The sequence below is a fragment of the Juglans microcarpa x Juglans regia genome, chromosome 1D, assembly GCF_004785595.1.
Source record: "Juglans microcarpa x Juglans regia isolate MS1-56 chromosome 1D, Jm3101_v1.0, whole genome shotgun sequence".
Classification (NCBI taxonomy): Eukaryota; Viridiplantae; Streptophyta; class Magnoliopsida; order Fagales; family Juglandaceae; genus Juglans; species Juglans microcarpa x Juglans regia.
In genome coordinates this window covers 14,401,558-14,429,377 of record NC_054594.1, presented here as the reverse complement: position 1 = coordinate 14,429,377, position 27,820 = coordinate 14,401,558, and the positions used below count along the sequence as shown (strand labels likewise).

The window sequence follows — 27,820 nt, the reverse complement described above, 5'->3', positions numbered from 1 at the left end:
TTTTCCTTCCCATTTAGATGTAAAAAAAAATCCGTTTACACGATTGGAGACACATAAAAGGTAGATCTCAGATCATATACATACATTAAATTAAACCAAACAATCTTCAAAAAATATGTTTAGATCTAAAAAAAAATTAATTCGTTTCGCAAATCCAAACAAAATGCCTATAAATTTCTATAAATTCAGTAAAAAAATCACACGCACTCGAATTTGTACAAAAAAACCATTACAAAAAATACCACTCGAATTTATATAGAAATAAACAGAATCAAAAAGAAAATCATACCCATTTTGTCCCTTCTTCAATATTCATTCGATGGGCTGCAATAAATAAAACCCTACCATGAAAAGATTCAAATAAAAAAGAAGAAGAATTAGGGGAAGGAGGAAGAAGAGAGCCTATGATTATTCAAATTTCAAGTCGGCAAACCAATGGTAGACCGTGTGGCAACCATAATCAAAAGTGTCATGTTCTCCAAGACAGCAAATCCCCATAATTTCCAACCACCCAACAAAGCCTTGCACAACAAATAATAATAATACATAGAAACCACTCCATAAAGCCACCGTAGTCTCCATTCCCACCAACTCACCTTGTCGAAATCAATCACCAAAGACACTAAGGAGAAGTTGGAACACCACTCGACAACTTAGAAACTGCCAACTTTGACTCCGGCCAACCAAATCCTCCACTCACGACAGCCCTATCTTCTTCGTAAGACCCCATCGATTCCTCCCTCTTTTTTTCTTCACTGTGTTTCCTCAACCAAATAATGAAAAAAATGATCTTTTTTCCACCAGAAATTGTTGTCGCCATTGATCTCGACTCAGCCACCAAGAATCTGCCATCCTCTACCCATTCTCGGCTAGCCACCCACATCTGTCGTCACACCTCCATTTTCCCCTATGAGCTTTAAATCCCGTTGTCACACGACTTTCCATTCTCCAGTAAAGGTATTTTGGTTCTTTTAGTTTTTTCTGTCTTATGTTTCAAATTTCCCTTTTTGATTTTCAGCTTTCCTAAAAGGTGCTTGCATGCTTTTTGTTATTACAAAAACACCCTTCAACCCATGGCCCTTAGAATTCTGTAGAAGCCTCTTGAAGAATCGTTTTGAGTAATTACGTTTGTGCCCTTAGGTGTACATGACATGTCGTATGTTTTAACCCTGGGTTATTTACATGTGCTTAGATTTTAAATGGGACTTGTGTTTTTAAATTAGGTTGGGCCTGGATGTATGTTCATCAAACCGCTATGATATAGTTTACCGTGCCTTTGTTAATTAAATAAATATTTAGCCTATAGATATATTTTTTTTATATAGAAAATACATAAGGGATTTAAAGCATATTTTAAAGTATAGTACTAAGCATTAAATGTATGATTAGCCTATAGTATTATGTAGTTTGTTTAATTCCATTGTTTATTTTTTCAGATTTTTTATAAAATTATTATGTTATACCTTAAATAGAAAATCAATGAATATGTTATGAACTTTAAATTATATTACTATCTATTAATCTTAGTATAATAAAGTATTTATTAGATTATTTCTATGGTATGATTTTAATTAATTAGAATACCACAAAGCGCTTTCTTAGAAAGTAACAAACTGTGTTTAGTGTTTCATATAAATAAAAAACTGTGAAATGAAATTTTAGAAGCAGAGTTACGAGGTAAGTAATTTGCTAATCCACCAAAATTGTATGGACCTGTCACTTCTCTTAATTTTGTATTAGGTTTATTTTAATTTGTATAAATCTGTGATGTGTTTCAACTTTGTATGGATTTCAATTCTCATTTGTTGTTCATTGTGAAGTGACAGATAGCCACTTTATCCACTTTGATTAAGGATAACTCAACTCATTTCAAATTAATCATTGATGAAACTTAGGTCTTGTTTGTGTAGTTGATCTCATCTCATCTAATCATTATAATTTTTTCAAACTTTCAAACAAAACATAATAAAAAATATCTTTTTATTTTTTAACCAGGTGCTATCTGGAAGGGGCATACTTGCCTTGCATGTAGCTCCTCAATTACTAGTTTTTTTTTTTTTTTGATAGAAAGTCTGAACTTCATTGCAAAAAGGTACTAAAGACCTCAAATCTGAGTACAAGATAACTGATCAACATAAATAAAATGTTCAATAAAAATAGGAACATAATGCCACCACAGCTACATTTGTGAATTAGTCCATGCATGTTTGGCCGGATGATGTGCAACATCATTAGAGAGTCGACCACAATGCTATATCTTGCAATTCCTAAAGCCCTGTATTAATCATTTGATTTCAGCAATAACAGTTCTCATAACTATAAAAGAACTATTAACTTTCTCGACCAAATGCTTGCAATCACTTTCAATCATAAGGTTTTGGAAGCCAATGTTTAGAAAAAATTGCAATCTTCTCAAAACAGTAGTAGCTACCACAATTTGTGGTTAAAGAAATCCCTATTCCCCTCTACTTAGAGCCATGATAACAAAACCATAGGAATCTCTATGAATTGCACCAATACCAGTTTTGTTTTGGTCAAAGAATAAGGCTCCATCACAATTGAGTTTAAACCAATCAATTGGTGGAGGAGACCACCTATAAGCCATTTTTTTGGAATTAACAGGTTGTTGCAATCCAGTAACCTGCATGACCTTCTTTGAAAAAGCAAACTCCATAACTTGTAGAGGTGGTAAATTGATTTGCTCATGGATCATCTTGTTTCTCCTATGCTAGAAACCCCAAGCCATCAAAATAAAGTCATATAAGTCCTCTGATGATCCTTCTGAAAATACATGCATTGCAGTGGCCATGAAAGAAGTAAAATGATTCATCTCTTGAAAGTTAGGAAACTTTCTCAATCAGTATTCATGAATGGAAGGACACAAAAATAATGCATGAGCTAAAGTCTCCTCTACTGTGTTCACAAAAACAACAAGCCCCATCCACATCTACCCTTTTACTAATAAGATTAGCCTTAGTGGGAAGTATCTCTTTGCATGCTTTCAAAGCAAAAATCTTAACCCTCCTCTTTCCTAGAAAGGTGGAGATTTTCTCTCTATTGTTCTCTGAACGTAGAGGCTCTCTCTTGGACTTTGTCTGAAGAGAGTTTCTGTCGTGTGTTCCCCCAAAGCAAGGTAAAGAGTTACGTTATGGCTGAAGATTTATCTAACCTTTACGAAGGTTTGAAACTTACGGAAGAAGAGAAGGAAGAAAGTCCTCATTCCAAATGAGGATGTTCTAACTTCTATAGCAAAAAGTAGGAATTGTTTGGCTGCCTTTATTGTTGCGAAGAAAGAAATTAATAGAGGAGCCTTTCGGAATACCATGAGTAAAGCTTGGAAAGTAGAGGGTCAGGTTTCTTTAAAACACCTTGGTATCAACAGGTTCTTGATTGAGTTTCAGAATCATGTGGAGAAGGAGCGTATACTCTTGGGAAGACCTTGGTCTTTTGACAGGGCCTTGGTTTGCTTATTTGATTGTGAAGGTTGCATGGCTCCAAAAGACATTGAGTTTAAGGAGGAACCATTTTGGATACAGTTACACGACCTGCCTTTTGTAGGAATGAACAAAACCATGGGTGAAAAGGTGGGAGCAGCTGCGGGAACTGTTATATCAGTTGACGTGGATGCTAGTGGTATGGCTTGGGGTCATTTTCTTAGAGTTAGAGTTTTACTAGATATTTGTAAGCCTCTCATTCGGGGCAGATTTATCAATATGGGAGGAAAACGCTTTTGGATTCCTTTTAAGTGTGAGAGGCTTCCCTTATTCTGTTTTCAGTGTGGTGCCATTAAACATACTGGTTTGTCTTGCTCAATATCTCCTCTGGGGTGTAATGTAAGTGAAGGATCAATACCTCAATTCGGCTCCTGGCTAAGAGCTAGCACACAGCTGAGGAACTCTCCAATCTTTAGCAAGAAGGATGGTGATTGTGGAAACACAGGGAGTTGGCGCCAAAACAAAAGTGAAGGAAGCAGATATAAAGATGATGGGATGGGACAAAACGTCACTAGCAAACCCAAAGTAGGCGTTGAACAAGCTGACCTTGGGAGTTCTAACAGCCACCAACTTCTGGGACCTTTACACGAAAAGGGCAACTGGTGCAGAACAAAAGACCAATCTAACCCTTCTATCCAGGTAAATTCTGATAGCTTTGAGACTTCCCACTTGGCTAATATACATCCTAAGGACACTTTGGTTTCAAAAGGTGTCATATCAAACCTGGAACCCTCCCTGTATCACACTGATCAAGGCACATCGATCCCTACTAGAGACTTGGTTCAGGGCAGCTCACCTTCTCAGAACTCACCCACTAAAATTGCTGTTGGTATTGCTAATAAAAGAAAGTGGAAAAGGAGGGCTCGAGAGTTGGGGCCTAGAGGAAACCATAGTCCAACTGACATGGTTATGTGTGAGTCTAGTGACCCTAAATCAAGGAAAAGGCCTGGTGCAGAATCTCATGGGATTATCATGACAAGAAAGAGAGCTATACAAGCTCAGTTGGCAGTGGCTGGTTTCCAGCCATGCCAATCCCCATGAAACACTTAGCATGGAACTACCGAGGGCTTGGGAACCCTCGGACAGTTCGTGAGCTTCACCTGATGGTGAAGGAAAAGTGCCCTAATGTTGTGTTCCTGAGTGAAACAAAATGTAGAAGGAAAAGAATAGAACTTACCCGAGACAAACTAAGTTTTGACCACTGCTTTTCTGTTGACAGTATTGGAAGGAGTGGGGGTATTGCCATATTTTGGAAAAGAGAAATAGAAGCTGAACTAGATTCCTACTCTCATAATCACATATCTATTTCAGCTTCCTCTAACATCCCAAGCAAGAAAAGGACCGTAACAGGTTTCTATGGACAGCCTACTACTGCTAAAAGAAGTGCTAGCTGGGATCTCCTTAGGCTTATTCATTCCAGAACTCATAATCCCTGGTTGTGCATGGGGGATTTTAATGAGATCATGTTCCAAGATGAGTACTTTGGCTCTAACACCCGCCCCTTTAAGCAAATGGAAGAATTTAGACTGGCCTTATCAGACTGTGGACTTATGGATATTGGCTTTGGAGGGTCAAAGTTTACTTGGTGTAATAAAAGGGAGGGCTTTGAATTCACTAAATGTGGTTTGGATAGAGCCCTAGTCAATGATGAATGGCTTAACCTTTTTTATTCTAATCAGGTCTTAGTCCTACCAGGACAATGTTCAGATCACAATCCCTTGTTTATTAATTGCTTCAACTCTGCCCAAGTAAAGGCCCCTAAGCATAAGATTTTTAGATATGAAGTTGCATGGGGTAAAAGAGAAGGATGCACTGAACTCATTAAAGCTGCGTGGTTACAGAAACCCCCTCAGGCTTCCAAGCTTGATTTTACTCGAGAAGGATTGAATGTATGCAGGGATAAGCTCAAGATTTGGAGCAAGGAGGCTTTTAGACAGCAGAAAAGGCTCCTTTACCAGAAGAGAGAACAACTTAGACTATTACAAGTCCAATTCTGGTCAGTTTAGTAGTCAAATCAATGCACTTCAGAGTGAGATAGATGGTTATCTTGAAGAGGAAGAGTTGAAATGGAGACAAAGAGCTAAACAAAGATGGCTTAAGGAAGGAGACAGGAACACTAAATACTTTCATAAGTGTGCAACTCAAAGGAAACAAGTGAACAGAATTAAGCAAATCAAAAGTGAAAATGGGAGTGTGACTTTCAATAAGGAAGAGATTGCAAGGACCTTTCAAGACTATTATCAAAACCTATTCTCTCCTCTTCTAACCCAAGCAATATTGAGGCTGCCTTGAACTCCTTCCCTCCCTCAGTCACTACAGAAATGAACTGCTCCCTTGCTAGCCCTTTTTCTGAACATGAAGTTGTAAATGCAAATAAGGACATGAACCCCCTTGGATCACCTGGCCCAGATGGATTCCCAGCTGCTTTCTACCATCAACATTGGTCCACAATAGGCAAGGAAGTGACAGCAGCAGTCATAGAAGTTCTAAACACCATAAAGGGTTTTGAAGAAATCAATCAAACATTTATTTCTCTGATCCCCAAGAAGAAGTGCCCACAATCTGTTCTAGATTACAGACCTATCAGTCTCTACAATGTCTTCTATAAGATCATCTCCAAAGTAATTGCCAACAGACTCAAGCTCATTTTGCCTAACCTCATTTCCCTCACCCAAATTGCATTTGTTTCAAAAAGACTGATCTCAGATAATGTTATTATTGCATATGAGCTACTGCATTCCATGCAAACAAGGTTAAAAGGGAAGCATAATGGCTTTATGGCCCTTAAGCTCGATATGAGCAAAGCATATGATCGAGTGGAATGAGACTTTTTAAGTAAAATAATGAGGAAAATGGGCTTTGAGAGTGAATGGGTAGATCTGGTGTTGCAATGTGTTACCACTGTCAATTATTCTGTTCTTGTTAATGGAATACCCCAAGAAACTTTCACTCCTTCCAGAGGCATTAGGCAGGGAGATCCCCTTTCTCCCTACCTATTCATCATTTGTTCTGAATTCCTCAGTCATAGTCTTAATCAAGCTGAGATGCAGGGAGTTATTTCTGGAATCCCAGCTGCTCGAGGCTCCTTTCATGTGAACCATCTTTTCTTCGCAGATGACAGCTTGGTTTTCTGCAGATCAAACTCAGATGAATGGTGTAGACTACAGCAAGTATTAAGCAACTATGAACAGGTATCGGGCCAGAGGCTTAATCTTGAAAAAACTTCAATCTTTTTTAGTAGGAACACCAAACTTGAGGTCCAACAAGCCATTCTACAACAATCGGGAATCAAAGCTTCAAGATCCTTTGATAAATATCTGGGGTTACCATCCTATGTGGGCAGGAATAGAACCAAGGCTTTTCACTCAATACTTGACAGGGTCAAAGCTAAGATGGTTAATTGGAAGAGTAATATGTTGTCTCAAGCTGGGATGGAGATCCTTCTTAAATCTGTACTGCAGTCAATCCCTACTTATAGCATGGGGATCTTTAAACTTCCCAAAACTATTCTTAGAAGCCTCAACCAGCTTTTGCAATCTTTCTGGTGGGGTCAAAGCAATCATAGATCTAAAATCCATTGGTTGAGCTGGCAAACTTTAGGGAAATCCAAACAGAAGGGGGCTTGGGATTTAGGGACTTTGAACATTTTAACTTAGCATTACTGGCTAAACAAGGTTGGAGGATCATTCAAAACCCTCTATCTCTTGCAGCTCAGGTTCTCAAAGCCAAATATTTTCCTACCTCGGACTTTCTATCAGCCAAATTAAGACCTCATGATTCATATGTGTGGAAGAGTTTCCTACTAGCTAGACCAGTACTTAAGGCAGGTTTGATATGGAAAGTTGGTGATGGAAGAAAAATCAAAATTTGGCAGAATTAATGGCTTCCATGCCCATCTACATTTAGAGTGCAATCTCCTGTCCACAATTTAAGGCTAAAGCTCAAGTTGCTGATCTCATCAACCCAGTCACCATGCAGTGGGATCTATCTCCCATTTATGACATATTCTCAGCCTCTGAGGCAAAATTAATTAGCCAGATCCCTATTAGTCCATGCAGGAGCCAAGACATGCTGACCTGGAGATGCTCAAGCAATGGAAAGTTTTCTGTAAGGAGTGCCTATCACCTTCAAGGCTCACTTAAAGAGGATAGAGTAAGGCAATCTTCAACTCAGAATCCCATTTCGAGATTCTGGAACAAAGTATGGGGTATCCGAGTACCTCAAGTCACTAAATCCTTTCTTTGGAGAGCTGCTTGTGAGTCTCTTGCCACTAAGCTAAACCTGCACAAAAGAAAAATTGTAGATTCACCCCTCTGTCCAATTTGCTCTCTTCAACCAGAATCAGTCACTCATGCCATCTGGTCCTGTGGTGCTTCAATGGATGTATGGTCTATGAGCTCAAAGAAAATTCAGAAATCAAGTTTACTTGAAGGATCTTTTAAAGATATTCTGACCTCCATAATGGATCACTTATCTCCTCTAGAGATCATTGAATTTGTTGTCACTGCAAAAGCTATTTGGTTTATAAGGAATACCTGACTCTTTGAACAGCAATTCCAACCCCCTTCTCAAGTGTCAAAGCTGGTCCAAGCAGAGATGGCTTCCATTAAGTTATGGCTGGAGAATGGGACAAAACAGAAGGAAATCCAATCACCTAAAAACAACAGGTGGATTGCTCATCCATTAGATGTATTCAAAGTTAATTGGGATGCTGCCATTGATAAAGGCAACTCGAGGTTGGGGATTGGTGTGATGGTTAGGAACTCAGAAGGAGCTATTATAGCATCATTGTGTTCATCAATGGACTTGTTCCCGGATCCACTCCTTGGTGAGGCTGTAGCAGCTCGAAGGGCTTCTTCTTTTTGTGCAGAATTGGGATTACAACATATTATTCTTGAAGGTGACTCTCCATCGGTGGTGAAAGCTATTCAACACAAAGAGGATAGTTGGAGTGATACTGGTCTTATTATTAGAGACATTAAGGTCATGATATCCAAGTTCCTTTCTTGGTCTGTTCTACATGTCCATTGGGAAGTTAATGTAATTGCACATCATTTGGCAAAGTTTGCTCTTAGTTGCCAAGATGATTGTATACTTATTGAGGACTATCCTCCTTGTATCCAGCACTTGCTTTGATGAATGAATTAGCTTATTTTAAAAAAACAAAAAACAAAAATCTTAACTCTATGAGGGATTTTTAACTTCCATAAACCATTCCAAAATTTCTTTGTGGATGCCTCATAAGATATTTCCCCCACATTTTCAGAAGCAAGTGAACATAAAAAACCTGTAAGCACTTTTTACACTAAAAATGCCACTTTTCTCATGCTCCCATATCCACATGTCAACCTCATCCGAATAACTTGGATGCAACCTCAATATTGTCTCTGTAATCTTTGGATTGAAGAGAGATCTAACCTTAGAAAGGTTCTACCAATGAGAATTGCAATCTATTAGAGAAGCAACATGTCCTTCCAGTTCCTCAGTCAACCAATTATGTTGAGGATTGTGATATTTGATTTCCTTTCTCAACTCTCTAAAACCAGCAGCCATACATCATCTAGGATGTGTATATTTCTCTCATTCCCTACATTCCATCTCCCTCCTTTTAAGAGCATATTCTTAGCCTCTCATATTCCTCTCCATGCATAAGAGGGAGAGTTACCAAGAGAGGCCTCAAGCAGATTGCAAGTTGGAAAGTACCTTGCACTATAAATCTTATGGAAAAGAGAGTCTTTGTGTTGCAGCAGCCTCCAACCTGTTTAGCCAACAATGCCATGTTAAAAGTTTCCAATTCTTTGAAGCCTAGACCCCCAACAGCTTTAGGACTACACATCTTGTGCCAACTAACCTAGTGAACTTTCCTCTCTTCAATTTTTTGCCCCTACCAATATTTGGCCATCATACTCTCAATATCAGCACAAAGTTTAGTAGGGAGTTTAAAACAACTCATAGCATAGGAGGGAATGGCTAGAGCCACAGCCTTCAGGAGTACCTCCTTACCACCTTGAGAAAACATGTGACCTTTCCAACCTTGAAGCTTCAACCAGACTTTATGCTTAATCTCAGTAAAAGCAGTCTGTTTGGACCTTCCCACCACAGAGGGCAATCCTAGGTACTTATCATATTGTTGAATCTAATTAGTACCCCACATATTCATAGTGGTCCTTTTCTGCATTGCACCAATGTTCTAACTGAAGACCATGGTAGATTTGTCTTGGTTAATAAACTGACCAGAAGCATCCTCATAGAGCTTCAACAACTCTAGTAATATGAGATTACTTTCCACACTAGCATCATAGAAAATGAGACTATCATCAACAAATGGAAGATGGTTCAATTTTGGTTCTCCTCTACATACTCGAATTCCAGAGATTGCATTTGAGGTAGCAGTATGCTTTAACAAACCAATTAGATCTTCTGTGCATAATAAAAACAAATAAGGAGAGATAGAATCTCCTTGTCTTAAACCTCTGGAAGGAATAATATGACGTGTTGGAGGCCCATTAATGAGGATTGAAAATGAAGCACTTTGCACGCATCTCATAATAAGTTGGATCACTCTATCATGGAAACCCAGTTTGCATAAAACAGCTTGAAGAAAAGTCCATTTAACCATATCATAAGCTTTGCTCATGTCGAGCTTAAGGGACATAAACCCTTTCTTTTCCCTCTTTTTCCTTCTTAGAAAATGAAGTACCTCATAGGCCACTAAGACATTATCAGTTATCAACCTACCAGACAGGAATGCAGATTGTGTTTCTGAGATAACAGATGGCAACACATGCTTAATTTTATTAGCAATGACTTTAGAGATTAGTTTGTAAATAACATTACAAAGGCTAATGGGTCTAAAGTCATTAACTTTGATGGGATTCTTTTTCTTGGGAACCATAGTTATAAAGGTATGGTTTACTGCTTGAGGGAAATCACCAGAGTTGAGAGCATTTAGAACTGCAGTAGTGATAGAGTTACCAATTCGGGGTCAAAACTGTTGAAAGAACAATGGAGGCAAGCCATCTGGACTAGGGGCCTTCGAGGGATGTATTTCTTTCAAAGCTCTACACACTTCCTCTGCATTGTATTATTTAGTAAGGTCTTCATTCATTTCTGCAGTAACCTTTGTATCAATTATGTCAATAACAACAGCAACATTGTGAGAACCTGCAGAAGTAAACAAGGAGGTGAAATGATTAATAATAAGGTTATTGCATTGCTCCCCTTCATGCCCACTCCCACTTTCATCAATAAGTTTGACAATGTTGTTCTTCTTTCTTCTCTGTGATGCCTTAGCATGGAAGAACTTGGTGTTTTCGTCCCCTTCAGCTAGCCAAAGGGCTTGAGATCTCTGTTTCCACATGATTTCTTCCCTTACTAACCATGTTTCCACTTCCTTTGATGCAGAACATAAGTCTTTTGAACTTAATACTAGAGGATTCCTCTGCTGTACAGACTTCATTCTCAGTCTTGCTTCATGCAATTTTGCTTGAACTTTTCCAAACTTGGATTTATTCCATAATTGCAGTTTAGAAGTGCAATCAACAATAGAATCCATGACTCCTTGTAAACCATTCTAGCTTCCTTGCATTCTCCATGAATCTTGCACAATTTGAGAACATGCTTATTCTCCCAACCACATAGCCTCGAACCTAAATGGTTTAGGCCCTCTCCTTCTGGTTTGCATTCCCATCATATCCACCCAAATTGGTAAGTGATCAAAGTAAGAGGTAGAGCCATGGAATACTGCAGCCCTCTCAAACATATTACACCAAGCCAAATTTCCTAGAAACCTATCCAACCTTTCTGAAATCAAAGTTGATTCCTCTCTTTTGTTGCACCAGGTGTATCTAGGCCCTCTAAATCCCAGGTCCTTTAGTTCACATACCCCCAACACATCTCGGAAGTCCCTAGTTTGATGGTCAGGCCTATCTCTTCCTCCCCATTTTTCTTCTTGTGAAAGAATCTCATTAAAGTCCCCAAAGACAAGCCAAGCTTCTGAACTTCCTCTATTCAATCTTTTAATCAAATTCCATGTTTCAATTCTTCGAGAAACCTCTGGTTGGCCATATATCCCAGTTATAAACCACTTCTTTGAATCTTCCTCTATCACAACATCAACATGAGAGGACGAATAACTAAGAATAGTCAACTTTATTTCTTCCTTCCATAAGAGGGCCAAGCCTCCACTATGACCAGATGCATCAACAGACAAACAATTTGCATAATGTAATTTAATCCTACAAATTTCCATTTTTGCAACTTTAAATTTTGTTTCTTGGAAAAACAAAATTTCGAGATCTTCTTTTCTGATCAAATCAGAAAGAGTTCGAATAGCACGAGGGTTCCCAAGCCCTCGTGTATTCCAGCTTAAGATCTTCATTACTCTCGGTAGGGTTGTGTAACAGCCACCACCGATAACATTTGAGAAAACTCAACACCTTCATCATTCAATTTTACCTTATTCTTTAACCTTTTAGACACTCTAGGGGCCTCGCCACCATCAATATCATCTATAGGTCGTTTAGAACCAAGAGCAGCATCAAGATAGATATTTCCTTTGCCCTGGGATCTTGCAATACACTTCCATGTTCGAGTTCTATTATGTTGTTGGTTAAGCACATGCATGGGTGTAACTTCTTCATTCCCACCCACTGGTGTACTCAAACACTCCCATTTGTTACTGACTGAAATACCCCCATTCGAAACTACATTCTTAGAGGCCTTCATCAAACAGTTACCATTTGAATTTCTTGGTTTATTGGCTAGAACATCTCCATAATCAAACCCCGATAATTGCTCCTCATGATTATCTGTTTGTAACAACAACTGGGTAACAGAAAGATTAGCATTATCGCCAAGTTTTATTGGCTCCGAGTTTTGTGTAGAAACAAAGTTATCCACCATAACTGCTTTTTGGTGGTTATTCACTGTTTTCCCAGCAGCCGTAGCAGCAGGCTGCTTCGATGACCTCCTCATCTCCTGCTATTGGAAGAAATGACTTCGCATAGCACTCCCATCACCACCCAGATTCCCCGCTCGCTGCCATGGCCCATAGGGAAATTTAGAAACATTCAGATTAGCCATAGATTCAGACCAACACTCACAGTCACGATGCAAATACCCCAGTAAGCCACATAAGTAGCAGAGCTTAGGAAGACGTTCATGGGAAAAACTTACCCAAATAGGATGAGAAGAACCTACGCATACCTTCTTTCCACATAACAGAGGTTTCAATACATCCATGCATACTCGGATGCGCATAAATTCTCCCCATGCCATTTCATCATGCTCAAGATCCACTTCAATCACCTTTCCTCAAGCCTGATCAGTGCGTCTCCCCATAGTAAAGTTACGAACCATGACTGAATGATCATGGATAGGAACCCAAAACAGAGTCCCTGATAAATGAACTTGATGTGTTTGTTTAAGCCCCTCCACATCACTAGTCAAAACGAGTTGCTTATCAAACGACCATGGTCCATCACGTTTAACATGATCCTTGTCTTTCATATCTTCAAACTCAACGATAAACAGAGTGAGATTCAAGTCTTGGATGGTAATAGCAACAAGACGCCATATCTTCTTCATAGTCGATTTCAACGCTTCTTTGTTAAAGTGCTTTATTGTTAGTAACTTAAATAACAAGCAACGTTTAGCCCTAACCAAAGCAGCTCCCAACGAGTTCTCCTCCACAACAATGACCTCCTCCTTTTGTTCCGTTAATGACAGATGGGCACACAAGTTCTTAATACTGTGATCCATGCTAAAACAACATGCACAAAGAAAAGCCTAACGACAAATCAACAAGATGACCATGCAAACCTGCAATAGGCAGGAGAAAAAACCTCAAAGTTGAGAGAGGAACTTACTAGTTATATATAAAAATACAATATATATGCATATCTATACTATATATAATAAGTGCGGATAGCCATGAACAGTGATTTTGTCATCCTCCGTGTAGCTGTCTATTTTTTGTGTGTTTTCTCCTTTTTATCCCTCTGTTTTAGTGTTTTTGTCCATTTAACTGGGGCTATTTTGGTCTTTTGGTGTATTTTATTCTTTTTATCTTTTCCTTTCCCGAGATATATACCTCAGTTTTAACTTAAAATCGTCTCTCTCTGCCTTTATTGTTCGATTTTAACTCTCTCTCTCTGCCTTTTCCCTTCCCGAAAGCTCTCTTTTCTTTGAAAGCGACGCTCTGTCTTCTCTCTTTGTCTGCATCTGGGTCGTCTTCCCATGACTCCTCTCTTCTCCGAAAGCGACGCTCTCTCTCTCTCTGGCTTTTTTTTTCGATTTTTTTTTCCTTTTTGGTGCTGTTGGTTTGGGGATTTTACAATAGTTTGTTGGGTTTTTTTTAGGGGTGTCGTTCATTTAGGGATTTCACATGGGTTTGCATGTTGGGTGTTGTTTGTTTGCGAGGAAATAAAGTTTTCTCTCTGCATTTGCATGTTGTGGGTTTTTTGTATTTTTTACGGAAACATTAACTTTTTTCTTCAGATTTGCATGTTGCGGGCTTGCATGTTGTGGGTTTTTGTATTTTTTTCGAAAAAATATATTTTTTCGTGGGTTTGTTAGGATTTTTTTTATGTTGTTTGCTGTTTATTTTTTCGTATTTTTGGTTTCGTTGATAGTTTTTTTTTTGTGATTTCATTATCAAAGATGTAATTTTTTTGGTTGTTTGATGGATTGTTTTTTCTTTTTTTGTGTATTTGCATGTTGTGAGTTCTCTGTTTTGGGTTTTCTCTCTTCGGGTTTGTTATTTGTAGCATTGGGTTTGTCTTCGTTGATTTTTTTTTTTTTTTTTTTGTGGATGTGCATGTTGTGAGTTATTTTTTTCTCTTCGTTGATGGTTTGTCTTTGGGTTTTTCGGTTGTTTGATGGTTTTTCTTTTTTTTTTTTTTTGGTGGATTTGCATGTTGTGAGTTCTTTGAGTTTGGGTTTTCTCTTTTTGCGTTTGTTATTCGCAGCGTTGGGTTTGTCTTTGTTGATTTTTTTTCTTTGTAGATTTGCATGTCGTGAGTTATTTTCTATTCTTTGTTTTAGTTATTCAAATGTTTTTGAAAAAATATATATATATATATTTTTTTTTATGTTTGATGGGGTTTTTTTTCCTATAGATTTGCATGTTGTGTGTCGGAGGTTTTTTTTTTTTGTGTAGTTAGATGGAAGTTAGTTTATGTTTGGTTATTTGCTTTCCTTTTGTATGTTATTTGCTTGCATATTGTGGTTTTTGTGGCTTTTTCTGCACTGCATGTGCACTATTAATTTTTTATTTGCTTTCCTTTTTTATGTTATTTGCTTACATGTTATGGTTTTTCTGGCTTTTTCTGCACTGCATGAGCGTTATTATTTTTCTGCACTACATGTAAATTTCTTGGGCTATTTAGTTTGGGGATTGTGCTTCTAAATTTTTTTCATTTCTATTTATTTTCTATTCTTTGTTTTTGTTATTCAAATGTTTTTTAAAAAATATATATATTTTTATGTTTGATGGGGTTTTTTCCCTGTAGATTTGCATGCTGTGTGTCGGAGGTTTTTTTTTTTTTGTTGTATAGTTAGATGGAAGTTAGTTTATGTTTGGTTATCTGCTTTCCTTTTTGTATGTTATTTGCTTGCATGTTGTGGTTTTTCTAACTTTATTTGCACTGGATGTGCGTTATTAATTTCTCTTCTATTGTAAATCTGTACATTAATGAATGGATGGTTGTTTCTGTTGAATCGTATTTAATCTATGACTTTATGACCCGTATGCATTAAAATCTTACATTTTAATAAAGGAAGTTATCTTGTATTTGATTAAGTTTAAATTCTAAGGCATGCCTTCATTATGATTCAACACATCTGAGGTTAAATCTTCAAATATTAAATAATAATAATAATTATTATTATTTTAAAGAAATGCTTTTGCCTTTAAGTGGTGCAGGAATTGTAGAAAGAAGGTCAAAAGATAGCATTGAGGTCTCGACGTGAAAAGGCGCTGGTGGCAGGAACAACTATATATATTGTCGACACATTAGGTATTTCTTTTACTTATATTAAAAGAATATTTTTTAATGATTTTTATATTTATTTCCTACAATAATGACAAGTTGTATAACCTCTTATCACCAATTCCTTAAACTCACCCTCATTACCTTTGGTTTTTTATACCTTCTTTGGTTAACTTATCATTTTTGAATTACCAGTCTGAAAGCCTTTCTCCTTGGCTTATTTCAAGTCATCATGTTGGGCATTTCTCACACATGATTCTTGAAATGCAACGGTTAAATCCTTTTGTCTGTTCTTCAGGTTTGAAGAGCCTCTTCTTGATCAAGTTTTGTGGTTAAATTATTACTTGTCTAAAAAATTCAAAGCAATAGGAAGAGGTCTATTTAATTATTTAATTTGTATTCTAACTCCCTCTCACATGTGGTCGGATTTTCCAAAGAGAATATTTAATTGATGTGGGTGAGGTGTAGAGTCAATTTGAACTAAGAACCCCAGTTCAAATATCATGTTACATCTCCATTTGTCCAAAAAATTTAACTAATAGGAACAAGTGAGTTTAATTATATAATTTATATTCGAATACTCATCTTTCAAATTTGGTAGACAATTTTTTTTTTCAAAATATAAGCTTTTAAAATTATTTAGATTCAAATCTTCTAAATGTTTATTGAAGTTTCACAGCATGGCATGTTAGTTGTCCCATGAAAATTCGTTATAAATAGATAAATAACCACTGTCTTTTCTATTACTAATTGATTTCTAGGTCTGTAGCACCCCATATATAGCTAATTTATTAGTTAACGTGAATTGTTCAATCCTCTGTCTGTAGTGAACATATCCCCGACAGGTGGACTCCACCTACTTGGGCTTAAATATTGGTAAATGATTTAATGTTAGCAAGCTTATGTTATTGTTATGCCAGGAGGAAGAAATTCCTCATGGATTGTTCCTCAGTTGATTAGTGTTAAAGATTAGTAGCAGTTGAAAAGTGACGAATTCCCTACTTTGGTCAACTCTTACAAAAGCCATGAATTAACTCACTTTGAGCCATATGGGCTAAAGGTGCTTATGTCTAGCCAAAATTTAAGATGAATCTCGTGGGGCTTCTTTCTGCTAAAATTATAATAAGAAAGGTCAGTCAAGTAGATAATCCAAATTTAAAGGTCTTGTAAGATCGTATTAAGGACTTCTAAACCATTATGATACATGACTGGTTTTTTTTAAGTTTTTCCTTTAGGAACTATATTAAACTTATAACTGAGGGTCTTTTGCTGTGACCATGCAGGTTTCTGGAAAAGTAGAGCTTAAGAAAGTGCTCAATGAGTTATTTAGTGATGCTAAAGTTCTGGAATCACGTCGCATGGCTGCAAAACAAGCAAACCATTCTCTTTCCAGGGGCGTCGTTGCCAATGTCTGGAACCTACTGAATTTGCATGTTTTCAAACGGGCTCTCTGTTAGAAAGTAAGAAAAGACCTGCATGTTTTCAAATCTGAGATGTTATTATCTGAGATGTTAATATTGTCTGTTTCTGGGATGTGAAGATTTATTTCTATTTTTTTCCTTTGTAAATATTGCTTGTTTCCAATAGTTGTTCCAAAGCATGGGAAAATTCATATTTAAGTTTAAATATGGAAACATAGAGAAGTTCATATTCCATGAAAGCATGTAGACAACCTCTTTTGTTTGTTTTATCTTTTTTTGTAGATGTATTTTTTTTTTTTTGTAAGTGGTTTTATTTCTGTGATTTCTATTTTGTTTGTGTCTTTTACATACAGATCGGAGTGGATTATTATTATTTTTTTTTTGAATTTGGTGTAGACCTGATTTTTTCTTTTGTATAGATCTTAACAGATCTTCATATGTTTGAAGAGAAGATGTTCTAATCTGCAGATTTATTTCTATTTATTTCTTCTGTTGTGAGTCTGTAGATAAACGAATGAATGTTGATTTCTGTTATTTTTTTTATCCTTATTCATCGCAACATATCTTCACATATTAGATTTGGTATCATTTCAAATTTCAAATTTGAGATGTTATTGTCTAAGATGATAATATTGTTTGTTTCTGAGATGTGTAGATTTATTTTAATATTGACATTTTAATCTAGATCTATGAAGTTTTGCCTCAGATCTGTTAGTGTACACAGTGTTGAATATTTTTTTTTTTTTGTTCTGTGCATGTTTTTTAATATCTGTCGTTTTTCTCGCTATGTTTTCATTTGATCGCAGTTGTCTGTCTTGCATTTATAGTTTTTGTCGTCCAACATAAATGATGAATACTGCGTACATTGCTTGCCATGCTCTAGGTTTTAATTTTTTACCCTTCCTATGCTTTGTTTTTAACCATCTGAAGAACTCTAGACACTTGAGTATAAATCTTTGAAATTTTATTCAAATGTGATGCACTATATATTTCTTTTTCTTTTCTTTATCTTTAAGGTCTAAATATTTTTTGTTTGTATTACATCAGTGAAGTTTTAGTCTAAGATGTGCAAATTTTTTTCTATTCTTTCTTTCTTTTGTTAATTTGTACATAAATGAATGAATGTTGATTTTTGTTTTTCTTTCCCTTATACATCTCAACACATCTTCACATATTAGATTTGTTATTATGTCAAATTTCAAATCTGAAATGTTATTGTCTAAGATGTTAATACTGTTTGTTTTTTAGATGTGCAGATTTATTTACATTTTTTCTTTCTTTTATGAGTCTATATATAAATGAATGAATATTGATTTCTGGTTTTTTCCCTATACATCTCAACACATCTTCACATATTAGATTTGTTGTTTTATTTGTTTTCTCTTCTATTGTGCATCTGTATATTAATAAATGGATGGTTGTTTCTGTTAGTTTTTTTTTCGTTAGAACATATATTCACATGTTTATTTTTTGTTTCTGTTTAATCTTTGTTTTGTTTGTTTTTTCCTCTACTGTGAATCTCTACAGAAATGAATATATGTTCATTTCTTTGTTTTTTATTTCTATTTTTGTTTTCTGTTGTGAGTTTGTACATAAATGAATGAATGTTGATTTCTGTTACTTTTTTTCCCTATTCATTTCAACACATCTTCACATATTAGATTTGTTATTATTTCAAATATGAGATGTTATTGTCTGTTTATGAGATGTGCAGATTTATTTCTATTTTTTTCCTTTGTTAATATTGTTTGTTTCCAATAATTGTTCTAAAGCATGGAAAAATTCATATTTAAATTTAAATATGGAAGCATAGAGAAGTTCATATTCCATGAAAGCATGTAGACAACCTCTTTTGTTTGTTTTATCTTTTTTATGTAGATGTATTTTTTTTTTTTTTTTGTAAGTGGTTTTATTTCTGTGATTTCTATTGTTTGTGTCTTCTACATACAGATCGGAGTGGATTAATTTTTTTTTTGAAGTTAATGTAGACCTGATTTCCTCTTCTGTATAGATCTTAACATATCTTCATATATTTAAAGAGAAGATGTTCTAATCTACAGATTTATTTCTATTTATTTCTTCTGTTGTGAGTCTGTATATAAATGAATGAATGTTGATTTCTGTTGCTTTTTTTTCCTATTCATTGCAACACATCTTCACATATTATATTTGTTATTATTTCAAATTTCAAATTTGAGATGTTATTGTTGTGGAAATCAGAATAATAAGTGATTTTTCAAAAGGGTGTTATTTGTTATTTGGTACTTTATTGGAAGTCATATTAGAAATGGGTGATAAATTAGTTTCTTGTTTGGGATGCACTAGAAGAATTGGTTATGGTTTGATTCATTTGAATATATTGCAATTAAACTTATGATGATTGTGACTGTCCTTTCAATTATGTTTTAAAATTTGATCCTAGGGCTCAAATAACTTAGACATTATAGTCACTACCTATTTATGCTTCAGTCTTCTAAGCCTTTTTTTTTCTTGACGTTTCCATCTATATATAATTTATATATATAGATAGTTCATATTAATTTACTTTTCCATTTATATATAGTTCATATATATATATATTTTCTCTATACTGGGCAAACGTCTTTGGACGTGTGTGTGTATATATATATATACTAGTACATAGGGGAAAAAAATATAAAACAGGAATAAAAAGAAAAAAAAAAGATGGACAACACCTGTTTACTGTTTACTTATAGACACTTATTATATATATATATAAAATATATTGATATTGTATAAAAAAATATATAAAAAATCTTTGCTTTGGCCATAACGGAAAATAAGAGCTGGCCCACGAGAGCGTACACTGAACTCTCTTCTAGACCTGGCATTGTATGCGAGAAGAAAAGCAACAGTAAGAGAGGGTAGTTAGTGCGAGCCCGCAATTCCGAGCTGAAAGTTGGTCAATCAATTGCATTATCACGAGAGATACACGCATCTCCAAGCCCAGCCAATCTCTGCCGGGGAATCAACTAGAATCCAAATGGCGGAGTTCGTCGAATTGGAAGCGCAAGACGGCGTCCGAATGCCGTGGAACGTGATCCCGGGAACGAAGCAAGAGGCCAGCAACTGCGTGATCCCAATTTCGGCCATCTACACTCCGATCAAGCCCTTCCAAAACATGCCCGTCCTTCCCTATTCCGCACTCCGCTGCCGCACCTGCCGCTCCGTCCTTAACCCCTTCTCCATCGTCGACTTCGCCGCCAAGATCTGGATCTGTCCCTTCTGCTTTCATCGCAACCACTTCCCCCCTAACTACTCTTCCATCTCCGACGACAATCTCCCCGCCGAGCTCTTTCCCCAATACACCACCATCGAGTACGACCAAACTCCCTCCTCGCATGTGCCTCCTTGCCCGCCTGTGTTCATGTTCGTCGTCGACACGTGTATGATTGAGGAGGAGATGGCTTTCCTCAAGTCCTCGCTATCCCAGGCTGTAGATTTATTGCCTGATAATTCGCTGGTTGGGCTGATCACGTTTGGTACTTTCGTACACGTCCACGAGTTAGGATTCGGGCAGATCCCTAGGACGTATGTGTTCAAGGGGTCCAAGGAAGTGTCCAAGGACCAGCTTCTTGATCAAATGAGCTTTTTTACCAAGAAGCCCAAGCCGGCCACCGGAGTCATTGCTGGTGCCAGGGATGGGCTTTCCACTGAGAGCATTTCGCGTTTTCTGTTGCCTAAGTCTGAGTGCGAGTTCGCCCTGAACTCGGTACGAAGCATAATTATTTTCAACTCTTGTTTTTTATTCCCTGCATCCTTATTTACTTGTATTATTCATTTCTTCTCTTGTTGGGCTTAATTGAATAGGTTTTGGAGGAGTTACAGAAGGATCCTTGGCCTGTGCCGGCGGATCTTCGGGCTACTAGGTGCACCAGCACGGCGTTGAGTATTGCGGCGAGTTTGTTGGGAGCCTGTGTTCCTGGTTCTGGGGCTAGAATTATGGCCTTTATTGGCGGGCCTTCAACCGAAGGCCCTGGTTCTGTAAGGATGGATGGTTTCTTTTGTTGTTTTTCGTGCATAATGTGAATCATATTTTCGTTTTTTGAGCTAAGCATATTCAGTTGAGTTCAGCCGGTTTAGTCCAAATTCATTGATATTATGTTCCTGCTTATCCCTAAAGGATGGAAATACCATCTAAACCAGAGTTCATGGCACCCCAATTAGGCTAACTCGAGTTTTTTTTTTTTTTGGGATAAATGGCTAACTCAGAGTTTATGGGCACCCTCTGTTATTTCATAGATTTTTAGAAGATTTCTAATTAAGTTGTTGAAGGTGATGTGGTAATTATTTCAATCATTTCCTGGTATCATTGATGAGTGTTTTGAATGAGGGAAAAGTAAGGATCAAGCTTTTCTCGTCCTTTCTCGAACGTAGGACATAGAAAGTTGAGTGTTGTAAAATCTAATGGACAGTGAGGGAGGGCATGGGAGCAGGGGGAGTAGGTCTATTTAATGTTTTGGAAAGAAAAAGAAAATAACGGAAAAGCTTTCTGCATCAGTTGTTACCCTCTTGGCCTCTTGCGGTTACTTAAATTGGCAAATGCTAAGCAGTAAGCTTTTCAACACAGAAGTGTTGTCTATAACTGACATGGGAATTGCTATTTTCTTTATGTGCTTTCGAACAGTGGATGTCTCCTTGCTTTCACGTGCTAGTTGATTAAGAATGTCTGCATATGAAATACTTGCATTTTATCTCTCTGCTTTTGTTCTTTTTTTGTTTTTTTATCTTTGGTTTTTAGTGGTTTTGGTTAATATATGGGAATTTTGGAAGTTCTGCTGAGCTATGCATTATGAAACTTTTGCAGATAGTGTCAAAAAATTTGTCAGAACCAATTCGTTCTCACAAGGACCTGGATAAAGATTCTGCTCCACTTTATCACAAAGCTATGAAGTTTTACGAGGGACTTTCAAAGCAGCTTGTACATCAAGGACATGTGCTTGATCTTTTTGCTTGTGCACTTGACCAGGTAATACTTAACTTTCACATCTGCTCCATTCACACACTACTTGTATCCTGAATGAATCGATGAACAGAATAGTGATGTGACTATTTAATAAATGCTGTAGTGATGCGACTATTTAATAAATGCTGTAAGGAAAGGTTTTGAATTGTTAGTTGTAAAAAAAAGCCAATATTGGTTGTTAAATGCCTAGAGGTGCTTAGTTCAAATTTTATCTTATTTAAGTTGTAGCAACTGTTGTATCTGTGATGAGCTTGGGAAGGTGTGGGAATATTGGATCAATGTTGGTAAAAGCCCATTTAAGCGTAAAGTGGCAAGGCTGAAATTGCTTCACATAACAAAAGTGTGTGCACTTTTTCTTCAAAGATATTTATATCATAACAGTTTTAGCGATTTCTATTTGTAAGGACAAGTGTTTTAATAAGTAAGACATCTATATTAAGCAGGGTGAAAGGCACAATCCAAGTACACAAGTCCTATAATTTGTTTTTGATAAGTACAAGTCCTTCAATTTGTATGAGGTAGATGAGGAAGATTTTTTTTTTTTTTTGATAAGTGGTAGATGAGGAAGATGATGAGGGCATAATCTTTTGGTGACATTGTGGATGGTCCTATGCTTAATTTTAATGATTTTAAACAAATAGGTGGCGATATATAAAAAAAAAAAAATTATTTATTGGGGGGGGGGGGTAAGAAAGCTGATTTTACGGAGGACTGGGGTTATTCTTTTTTGATAAATCATAATCCAAAGAAAAAGAATACATTTTTCCTAGAAATACTTTCTGTTGTTTTTCTCACATTATATTTTACGTAAATAATTCTTTTTAACAATAAAAGTGGTATTAATGTGTCACATTAAGCTTTGTTCAGTGTGGTAAATTTTTTTTTTGATAAGTGAGCTTTGTTCAGTGTAGTAATTTTTTTTTTTTTGGCTAAGTGAGCTTTGTTCAGTGTATTTACTACACTTTGTTCAGTGTAGTAAATACAATTGGAATATACATAATTTTATCAAATGTCACATAATTTTGACTTGTCGAGACTTTCCACCTCCCATACTGATATGTGTAATAACCCTACCCTATAAAGCCCAACCCTACCCTATAAAGCCCTACCCATCCCACAGAATTATAACAACGCATCTAAATAACAAAACAAACAAGATCCATAGATGAACATTCCTAGATGAAAAACATAAAAACCAATCAACTGTGATATCCACGGCATGCCTAGGGATGTAAACAAGTTGAGTTCGAGCGAGTAATGGGTGGTCAAGCCTCATTCATTTAATTTTTATTCAAACAAAAGTCGAGCTCGAGTTTTCATCGAGTTAGATTTTATGTTTACAAACAACCCATTTAATATTAGAGCATGTTCAAGCTTGTTTAAGAGCTGCATCATTTAGGTAAAATACATTCTTTATATTCCTTCATGTCTAACGTGGTGTCTCTGGCTCGAAAGGAATGAGATATGCTTTGAGGACAAAGAACGTTCAATGGGAGAACTTAGGGATCTTTTCTTTAGTACTTTGTGTTTGTGGGCTAAAACTCTTGTAATGGATGATGTTAACTTCCTGAATTTGTATTAGCTTTTCTTTTGTTTTTAGAGAGATGTAGGTATTTTCTTTGTATATGTCCTGTGTACTTGGGCTTTACCTATTCTTGGTAATAAAGTTTCTTATTAATTATAAAAAAAAGATTTTTTATATTGTGTTTATAACTTTATCTAAAAACCTTGACAAGCAAATTTTGATTTTTTGCTAATATCTTTATAAATGCTTTTTTTATCAATAAATAAGAATTTTATTAAAATAAGTGAAGCCAAGTACACTAGAATATCTTGAGAACTGTTGTATATACATATATCAACAATTAGATTCATAAGGTTCAAGTAACATATTTAGTATTAAGAACATAGTTTACTCTAATCCAGATCGGCTTCCAAGGTTCTGTTCGGATCACTTTTCCATTCTCATTGATTGTGGAGGCATTTAGAGAGGTCAAATATATTTTAAGTTTGAGAGCATGTGGCTAAAATCAGAAGGATTTGTTGAGAGAGTTAGACAATGGTGGTCATCCTATCTTATACAAGGCAACCCTAGTTATGTGCTGGCCTGCAAGCTAAAAGCTCTCAAGGAGGACTTGAAGAAGCAGAATCAACAGATTTTTGGAAATGTGGAACAGCAAAAAAAGTCCATTTTCGACGAATTATAGGGTTTGGAAGACATGGAGGAAGAGAGGGGTCTCATAGAAGAAGAAAAGACTCGCAAACAGCTGGTGACATCGGATATTGAAAGGATGGCTTTAATAGAAGAGACTTCTTGGCAACAAAAATCGAGGGCTTTATGGCTAAAAGAAGGGGATAAATGCATCAAGTTCATCCATCGCATAGCTAACTTGCATATAAGGCACAATGTCATTCAGTCATTAGTAGTAGATGGGAGGATGACATCGAATCTATCTAAGATCGCAGATAATATTACCGACTTCTATGATCAACTACTTTTGGAACAATTCTCTTGGAGACCATGTCTAGATGGTCTTGTTTTTGAGTCGATTGATCACCATGAAGCAAGTTGGCTAAAGAGACCATTTGAGGAGGTGGAGATTTGCAATGAAGTGCGAAGTATGGCAGGTGATAAAGCTCCAAATCCGGATGGATTCACTTTGGCTTTCGTTAAGGCATTTTGGGAAGTAGATAAGGATGACATCATGAGCTTCTTCCATGAGTTTCATGAACGAGGTAATCTTGAAAAATGCCTTATGCTACTTTCATTCCTCTTATTCCAAAGAAGTTGGGAGTGGTGGAGATTAAGGATTTTTGCCCTATTAGCTTGGTGAGTGAATGTACAAAATTCTTCTGAAGGTTTTGGCTAATAGATTGAGTACGGTATTGGAGAAAATCATTTCCAAGCCTCAGAATGCCTTAATACAAGGTCGGCAAATCCTTGATTTTGTTCTCATTGCCAATGAATGCTTGGAGGGTTGCATTAAGTCGGGAGTTCCAAGGTTATTATGCAAACTTGACATGGAGAAGGCATATGGTCGAGTAACTGGAACATTTTTTTATACATGCTTGAGAGGTGTGGACTTGGAGAGATGGTGCTCTTGGATCAGGTTTTGTATATCCACCGTATGCTTTTCCATTTTGGTGAATGGTAGTCCAATGGACTTTTTTGGAAGCTCGAGGGGATTGAGGCAAGGTCATCCCTTATCTCCACTAATGTTTGTTTTCATAATGGAAGTTTTTAGTAAAATGATCACAGGTCTTGTGGAAGGTGGATTTCTATCTGGCTTTGTAGTAGGGGATGCAAGAAATAGCACACTTGAGATGACCCACCTCTTATTTGCAGATAATACTATTGTATTCTATGGTTCTAGTCACAATCACATTCAAGCTTTGCGGGCTCTTCTACTTTGTTTTGAAGCGGCATCGAGATTAAAAGTGAATCTCGCCAAGTCATAATTAGTTATAGTTGGAAATGTTGCAAGTGTTTTGAGCTTCGCCAACATTCTGGAGCGCAAAGTCTCCACCTTGCAAATGAAGTATCTCGGTCTTCCCTTGGGTGCCTCTTCAAGTCATAGTCCATCTAGGACGGGGTGTTGGAAAAAAATGGAGAGAAAACTGGCGAGTGGGAAGATGATTTATTTTTCCAAAGGTGGTAGAGTTATGTTGATAAAAAATACTCTTTCCAACCTGCCTACCTACTTCTCATCTCTATTTCCAATACCATGCAAGGTGGCTTATCCGCTAGAGAAGTTGCAATGAGATTTCCTATGCCGCGTGAATTGGGCTATGGTTTGTACCCAAATACTTGAAGGCGGGTCGGGAATTTGGAATTTGTTGTTTTTCAACAAGGCTTTATTGGGTAAGTGGCTATGGAGATGCCGTGAGGAGAAAGAGTTACCATTAAAATATGGTGAATTGTGGGGGCGGATGGTGCTCGAATGAGGTGAGCGGACCACATGGGGTGGGGCTTTGGAAACACATCAGAAGAGGCTGGACAAACATCCATCGATACACACGTTTTGTAGTTGGAGATGGTTCCAGAATTAAATTCTAGACTGATCTATGGTGTGGATATCGAGTCCTTAAGGAAGCTTATCCAACAATATACAGCATCTCACGGAGATAGGAGGCTTCAGTAGCAAAACTCATGGATCTCTCTGGTGGCTCTCCCCAATGGAATTTCATTTCCCTTAAAGGCTTATACCTAGATTTTCTTAGGCCTCACCCTTATGGGTAGAGTTGCATCACTTAATCCTCAAAGAGAGCTTCGTAGTTGCTGAATTCTTAGCTTAACTGATCAATAAATTCTTAATTATAAAAAAAATAGTTGAAATTTGCAGGTTGCAACCCAGTCTTCTCCATACTTATAGGCATGACCCAAACCAATCCAATGCACTTGAAGAAATCACTCTACAATGCGCTTGCAATCTCCCAATTTAAAAGAAGATGATCATTGGAGTTGCCACTTTTTTTTACATATACAACACCAATCGGTTACGAAAACATGTCTTTTTCTTTAATTATTTGTTGTGAGAATCTTTCCAAGGGTAGTTGTGTAATGCCCGTCTCTATGGTGGGACTTTAAAGATAGTTTTAGAAAAAATAAGATAGGAATTATTGATCTTTTAAAAATTTTCTTTTCCTTCCCAGGGTAAAAAATTCCTTAATTAAAAATCAAGCATACTTTGAAAATAACAGAGTTTGTTGCGGTAATCATTAAAATTAAATTATGAAGTCCTTTTACAAAACCTAAGTTCATAAATTACATAAATTCATGCCTAGGCTTTTGTTGCTTTTCCTTGAACCATGTCTATTTTGTCGCTTTGTCCTCATTTCATTTATGGGTGCACACATAAAAACAAAATGAGTCGAATATTCAGTAAGCATTACTTGATATTGTAAACATATACTAACATAGGTTTGTATTCATACATTCTTCATTCCTCTATTCGTATTGTAAATAAAACATTTTCTTTATTTGAAACATTACTAGGTGACACTTCTTTTTCAATAAAAGCATTTTTCTTTCTCTATAAAACATTTCTCCACCCTATAGGTTTCTTTGAAAAGGGATAAACAATTCTACAACATACAATTAACTATTATCGCTTTCCATTGGTCGGTTCACACTGTTATGCCCCGTGTGTTCGAAGTTAGCAATCTTTTGGACTCAACTCCGCTCGTTGCCCACGAGTTAGGAGTCCCATTTTCTTGGGGATGGCGTCACCAGGTACACTACAAGTAGGCTGATTCTGACATTGCAATCCGCCCCTTCATCGATACCATTATTCATTCAGTCATTGCCCGTTTTGTATATTTACACATTAAAACTTCATTCATTACCTTTATTTCATTCATTCCTTCCTTTCATTCATTCCTTTCTTCATCATATTATTCGTTGAACATAAAAACAACAATTACTACTTGTAACAACCATTTTCATCATGCATACATTTATCATAAAGATGCATAAACAAGGGTTGTCAAAGAAAGACCATTACATATATAATTTAAAATATTAATACCTTTGTCATAGATTTCTTAAAATGCCATTTCATTTCTAAGAAAACATTTCATTTTCCTTCATTGCATAAAAAGAACATTTTTCTCATTAAAATCATTTTCTTTCATTTGCATAAAAAAAATCAAACATAATCATGCAATTCTAAATTAACTTCAATGCTCAAACATCTCATACAATTGAAACTAAAGCTTTAGTTCCAAATCTATCCAATATATTAATCACAACTCTTATGCACTTTCAATCCATAAACCACCTCAATATGCATACCTTGTCACTGAATCAATAAACATACATATATTCAATCCATCTTCCATTTAAACTCGAGATATACAACCCATCAACACAACTACTTGGTTCACAAACTTCATTCATTCTCAACACACAATACATACAATTTG

The 27,820-nt window shown here is 36.5% G+C and overlaps 2 protein-coding genes across 2 annotated transcripts in view; both read left to right on the top strand.

Moving 5' to 3' along the window:
- The first annotated feature begins 4,531 nt into the window (after positions 1–4,531).
- LOC121267465 lies at positions 4,532–5,500 on the top strand. Its single transcript, XM_041171371.1, has one exon. The coding sequence runs from the start codon at positions 4,532–4,534 to the stop codon at positions 5,498–5,500; it is 969 nt and encodes a 322-aa protein (XP_041027305.1).
- A 14,196-nt stretch (positions 5,501–19,696) lies between these two features.
- LOC121256343 (protein transport protein SEC23) overlaps positions 19,697–27,820 on the top strand; it is a 32,779-nt gene continuing 24,655 nt past the window's right edge. Inside the window, exons 1-3 of the mRNA XM_041157118.1 lie at positions 19,697–20,641; positions 20,740–20,913; positions 21,737–21,898. Coding sequence (XP_041013052.1) covers positions 19,913–20,641; positions 20,740–20,913; positions 21,737–21,898 — 1,065 coding nt within the window. The 5' untranslated portion in view covers positions 19,697–19,912. The remainder of the gene's footprint in view (positions 20,642–20,739; positions 20,914–21,736; positions 21,899–27,820) is intronic.

What these genes read in the sequence shown, in the direction of transcription:
- LOC121267465 (XM_041171371.1), top strand. Translation starts at nt 4,532, where the DNA reads ATGAAACACTTAGCATGGAACTACCGAGGGCTTGGGAACCCTCGGACA.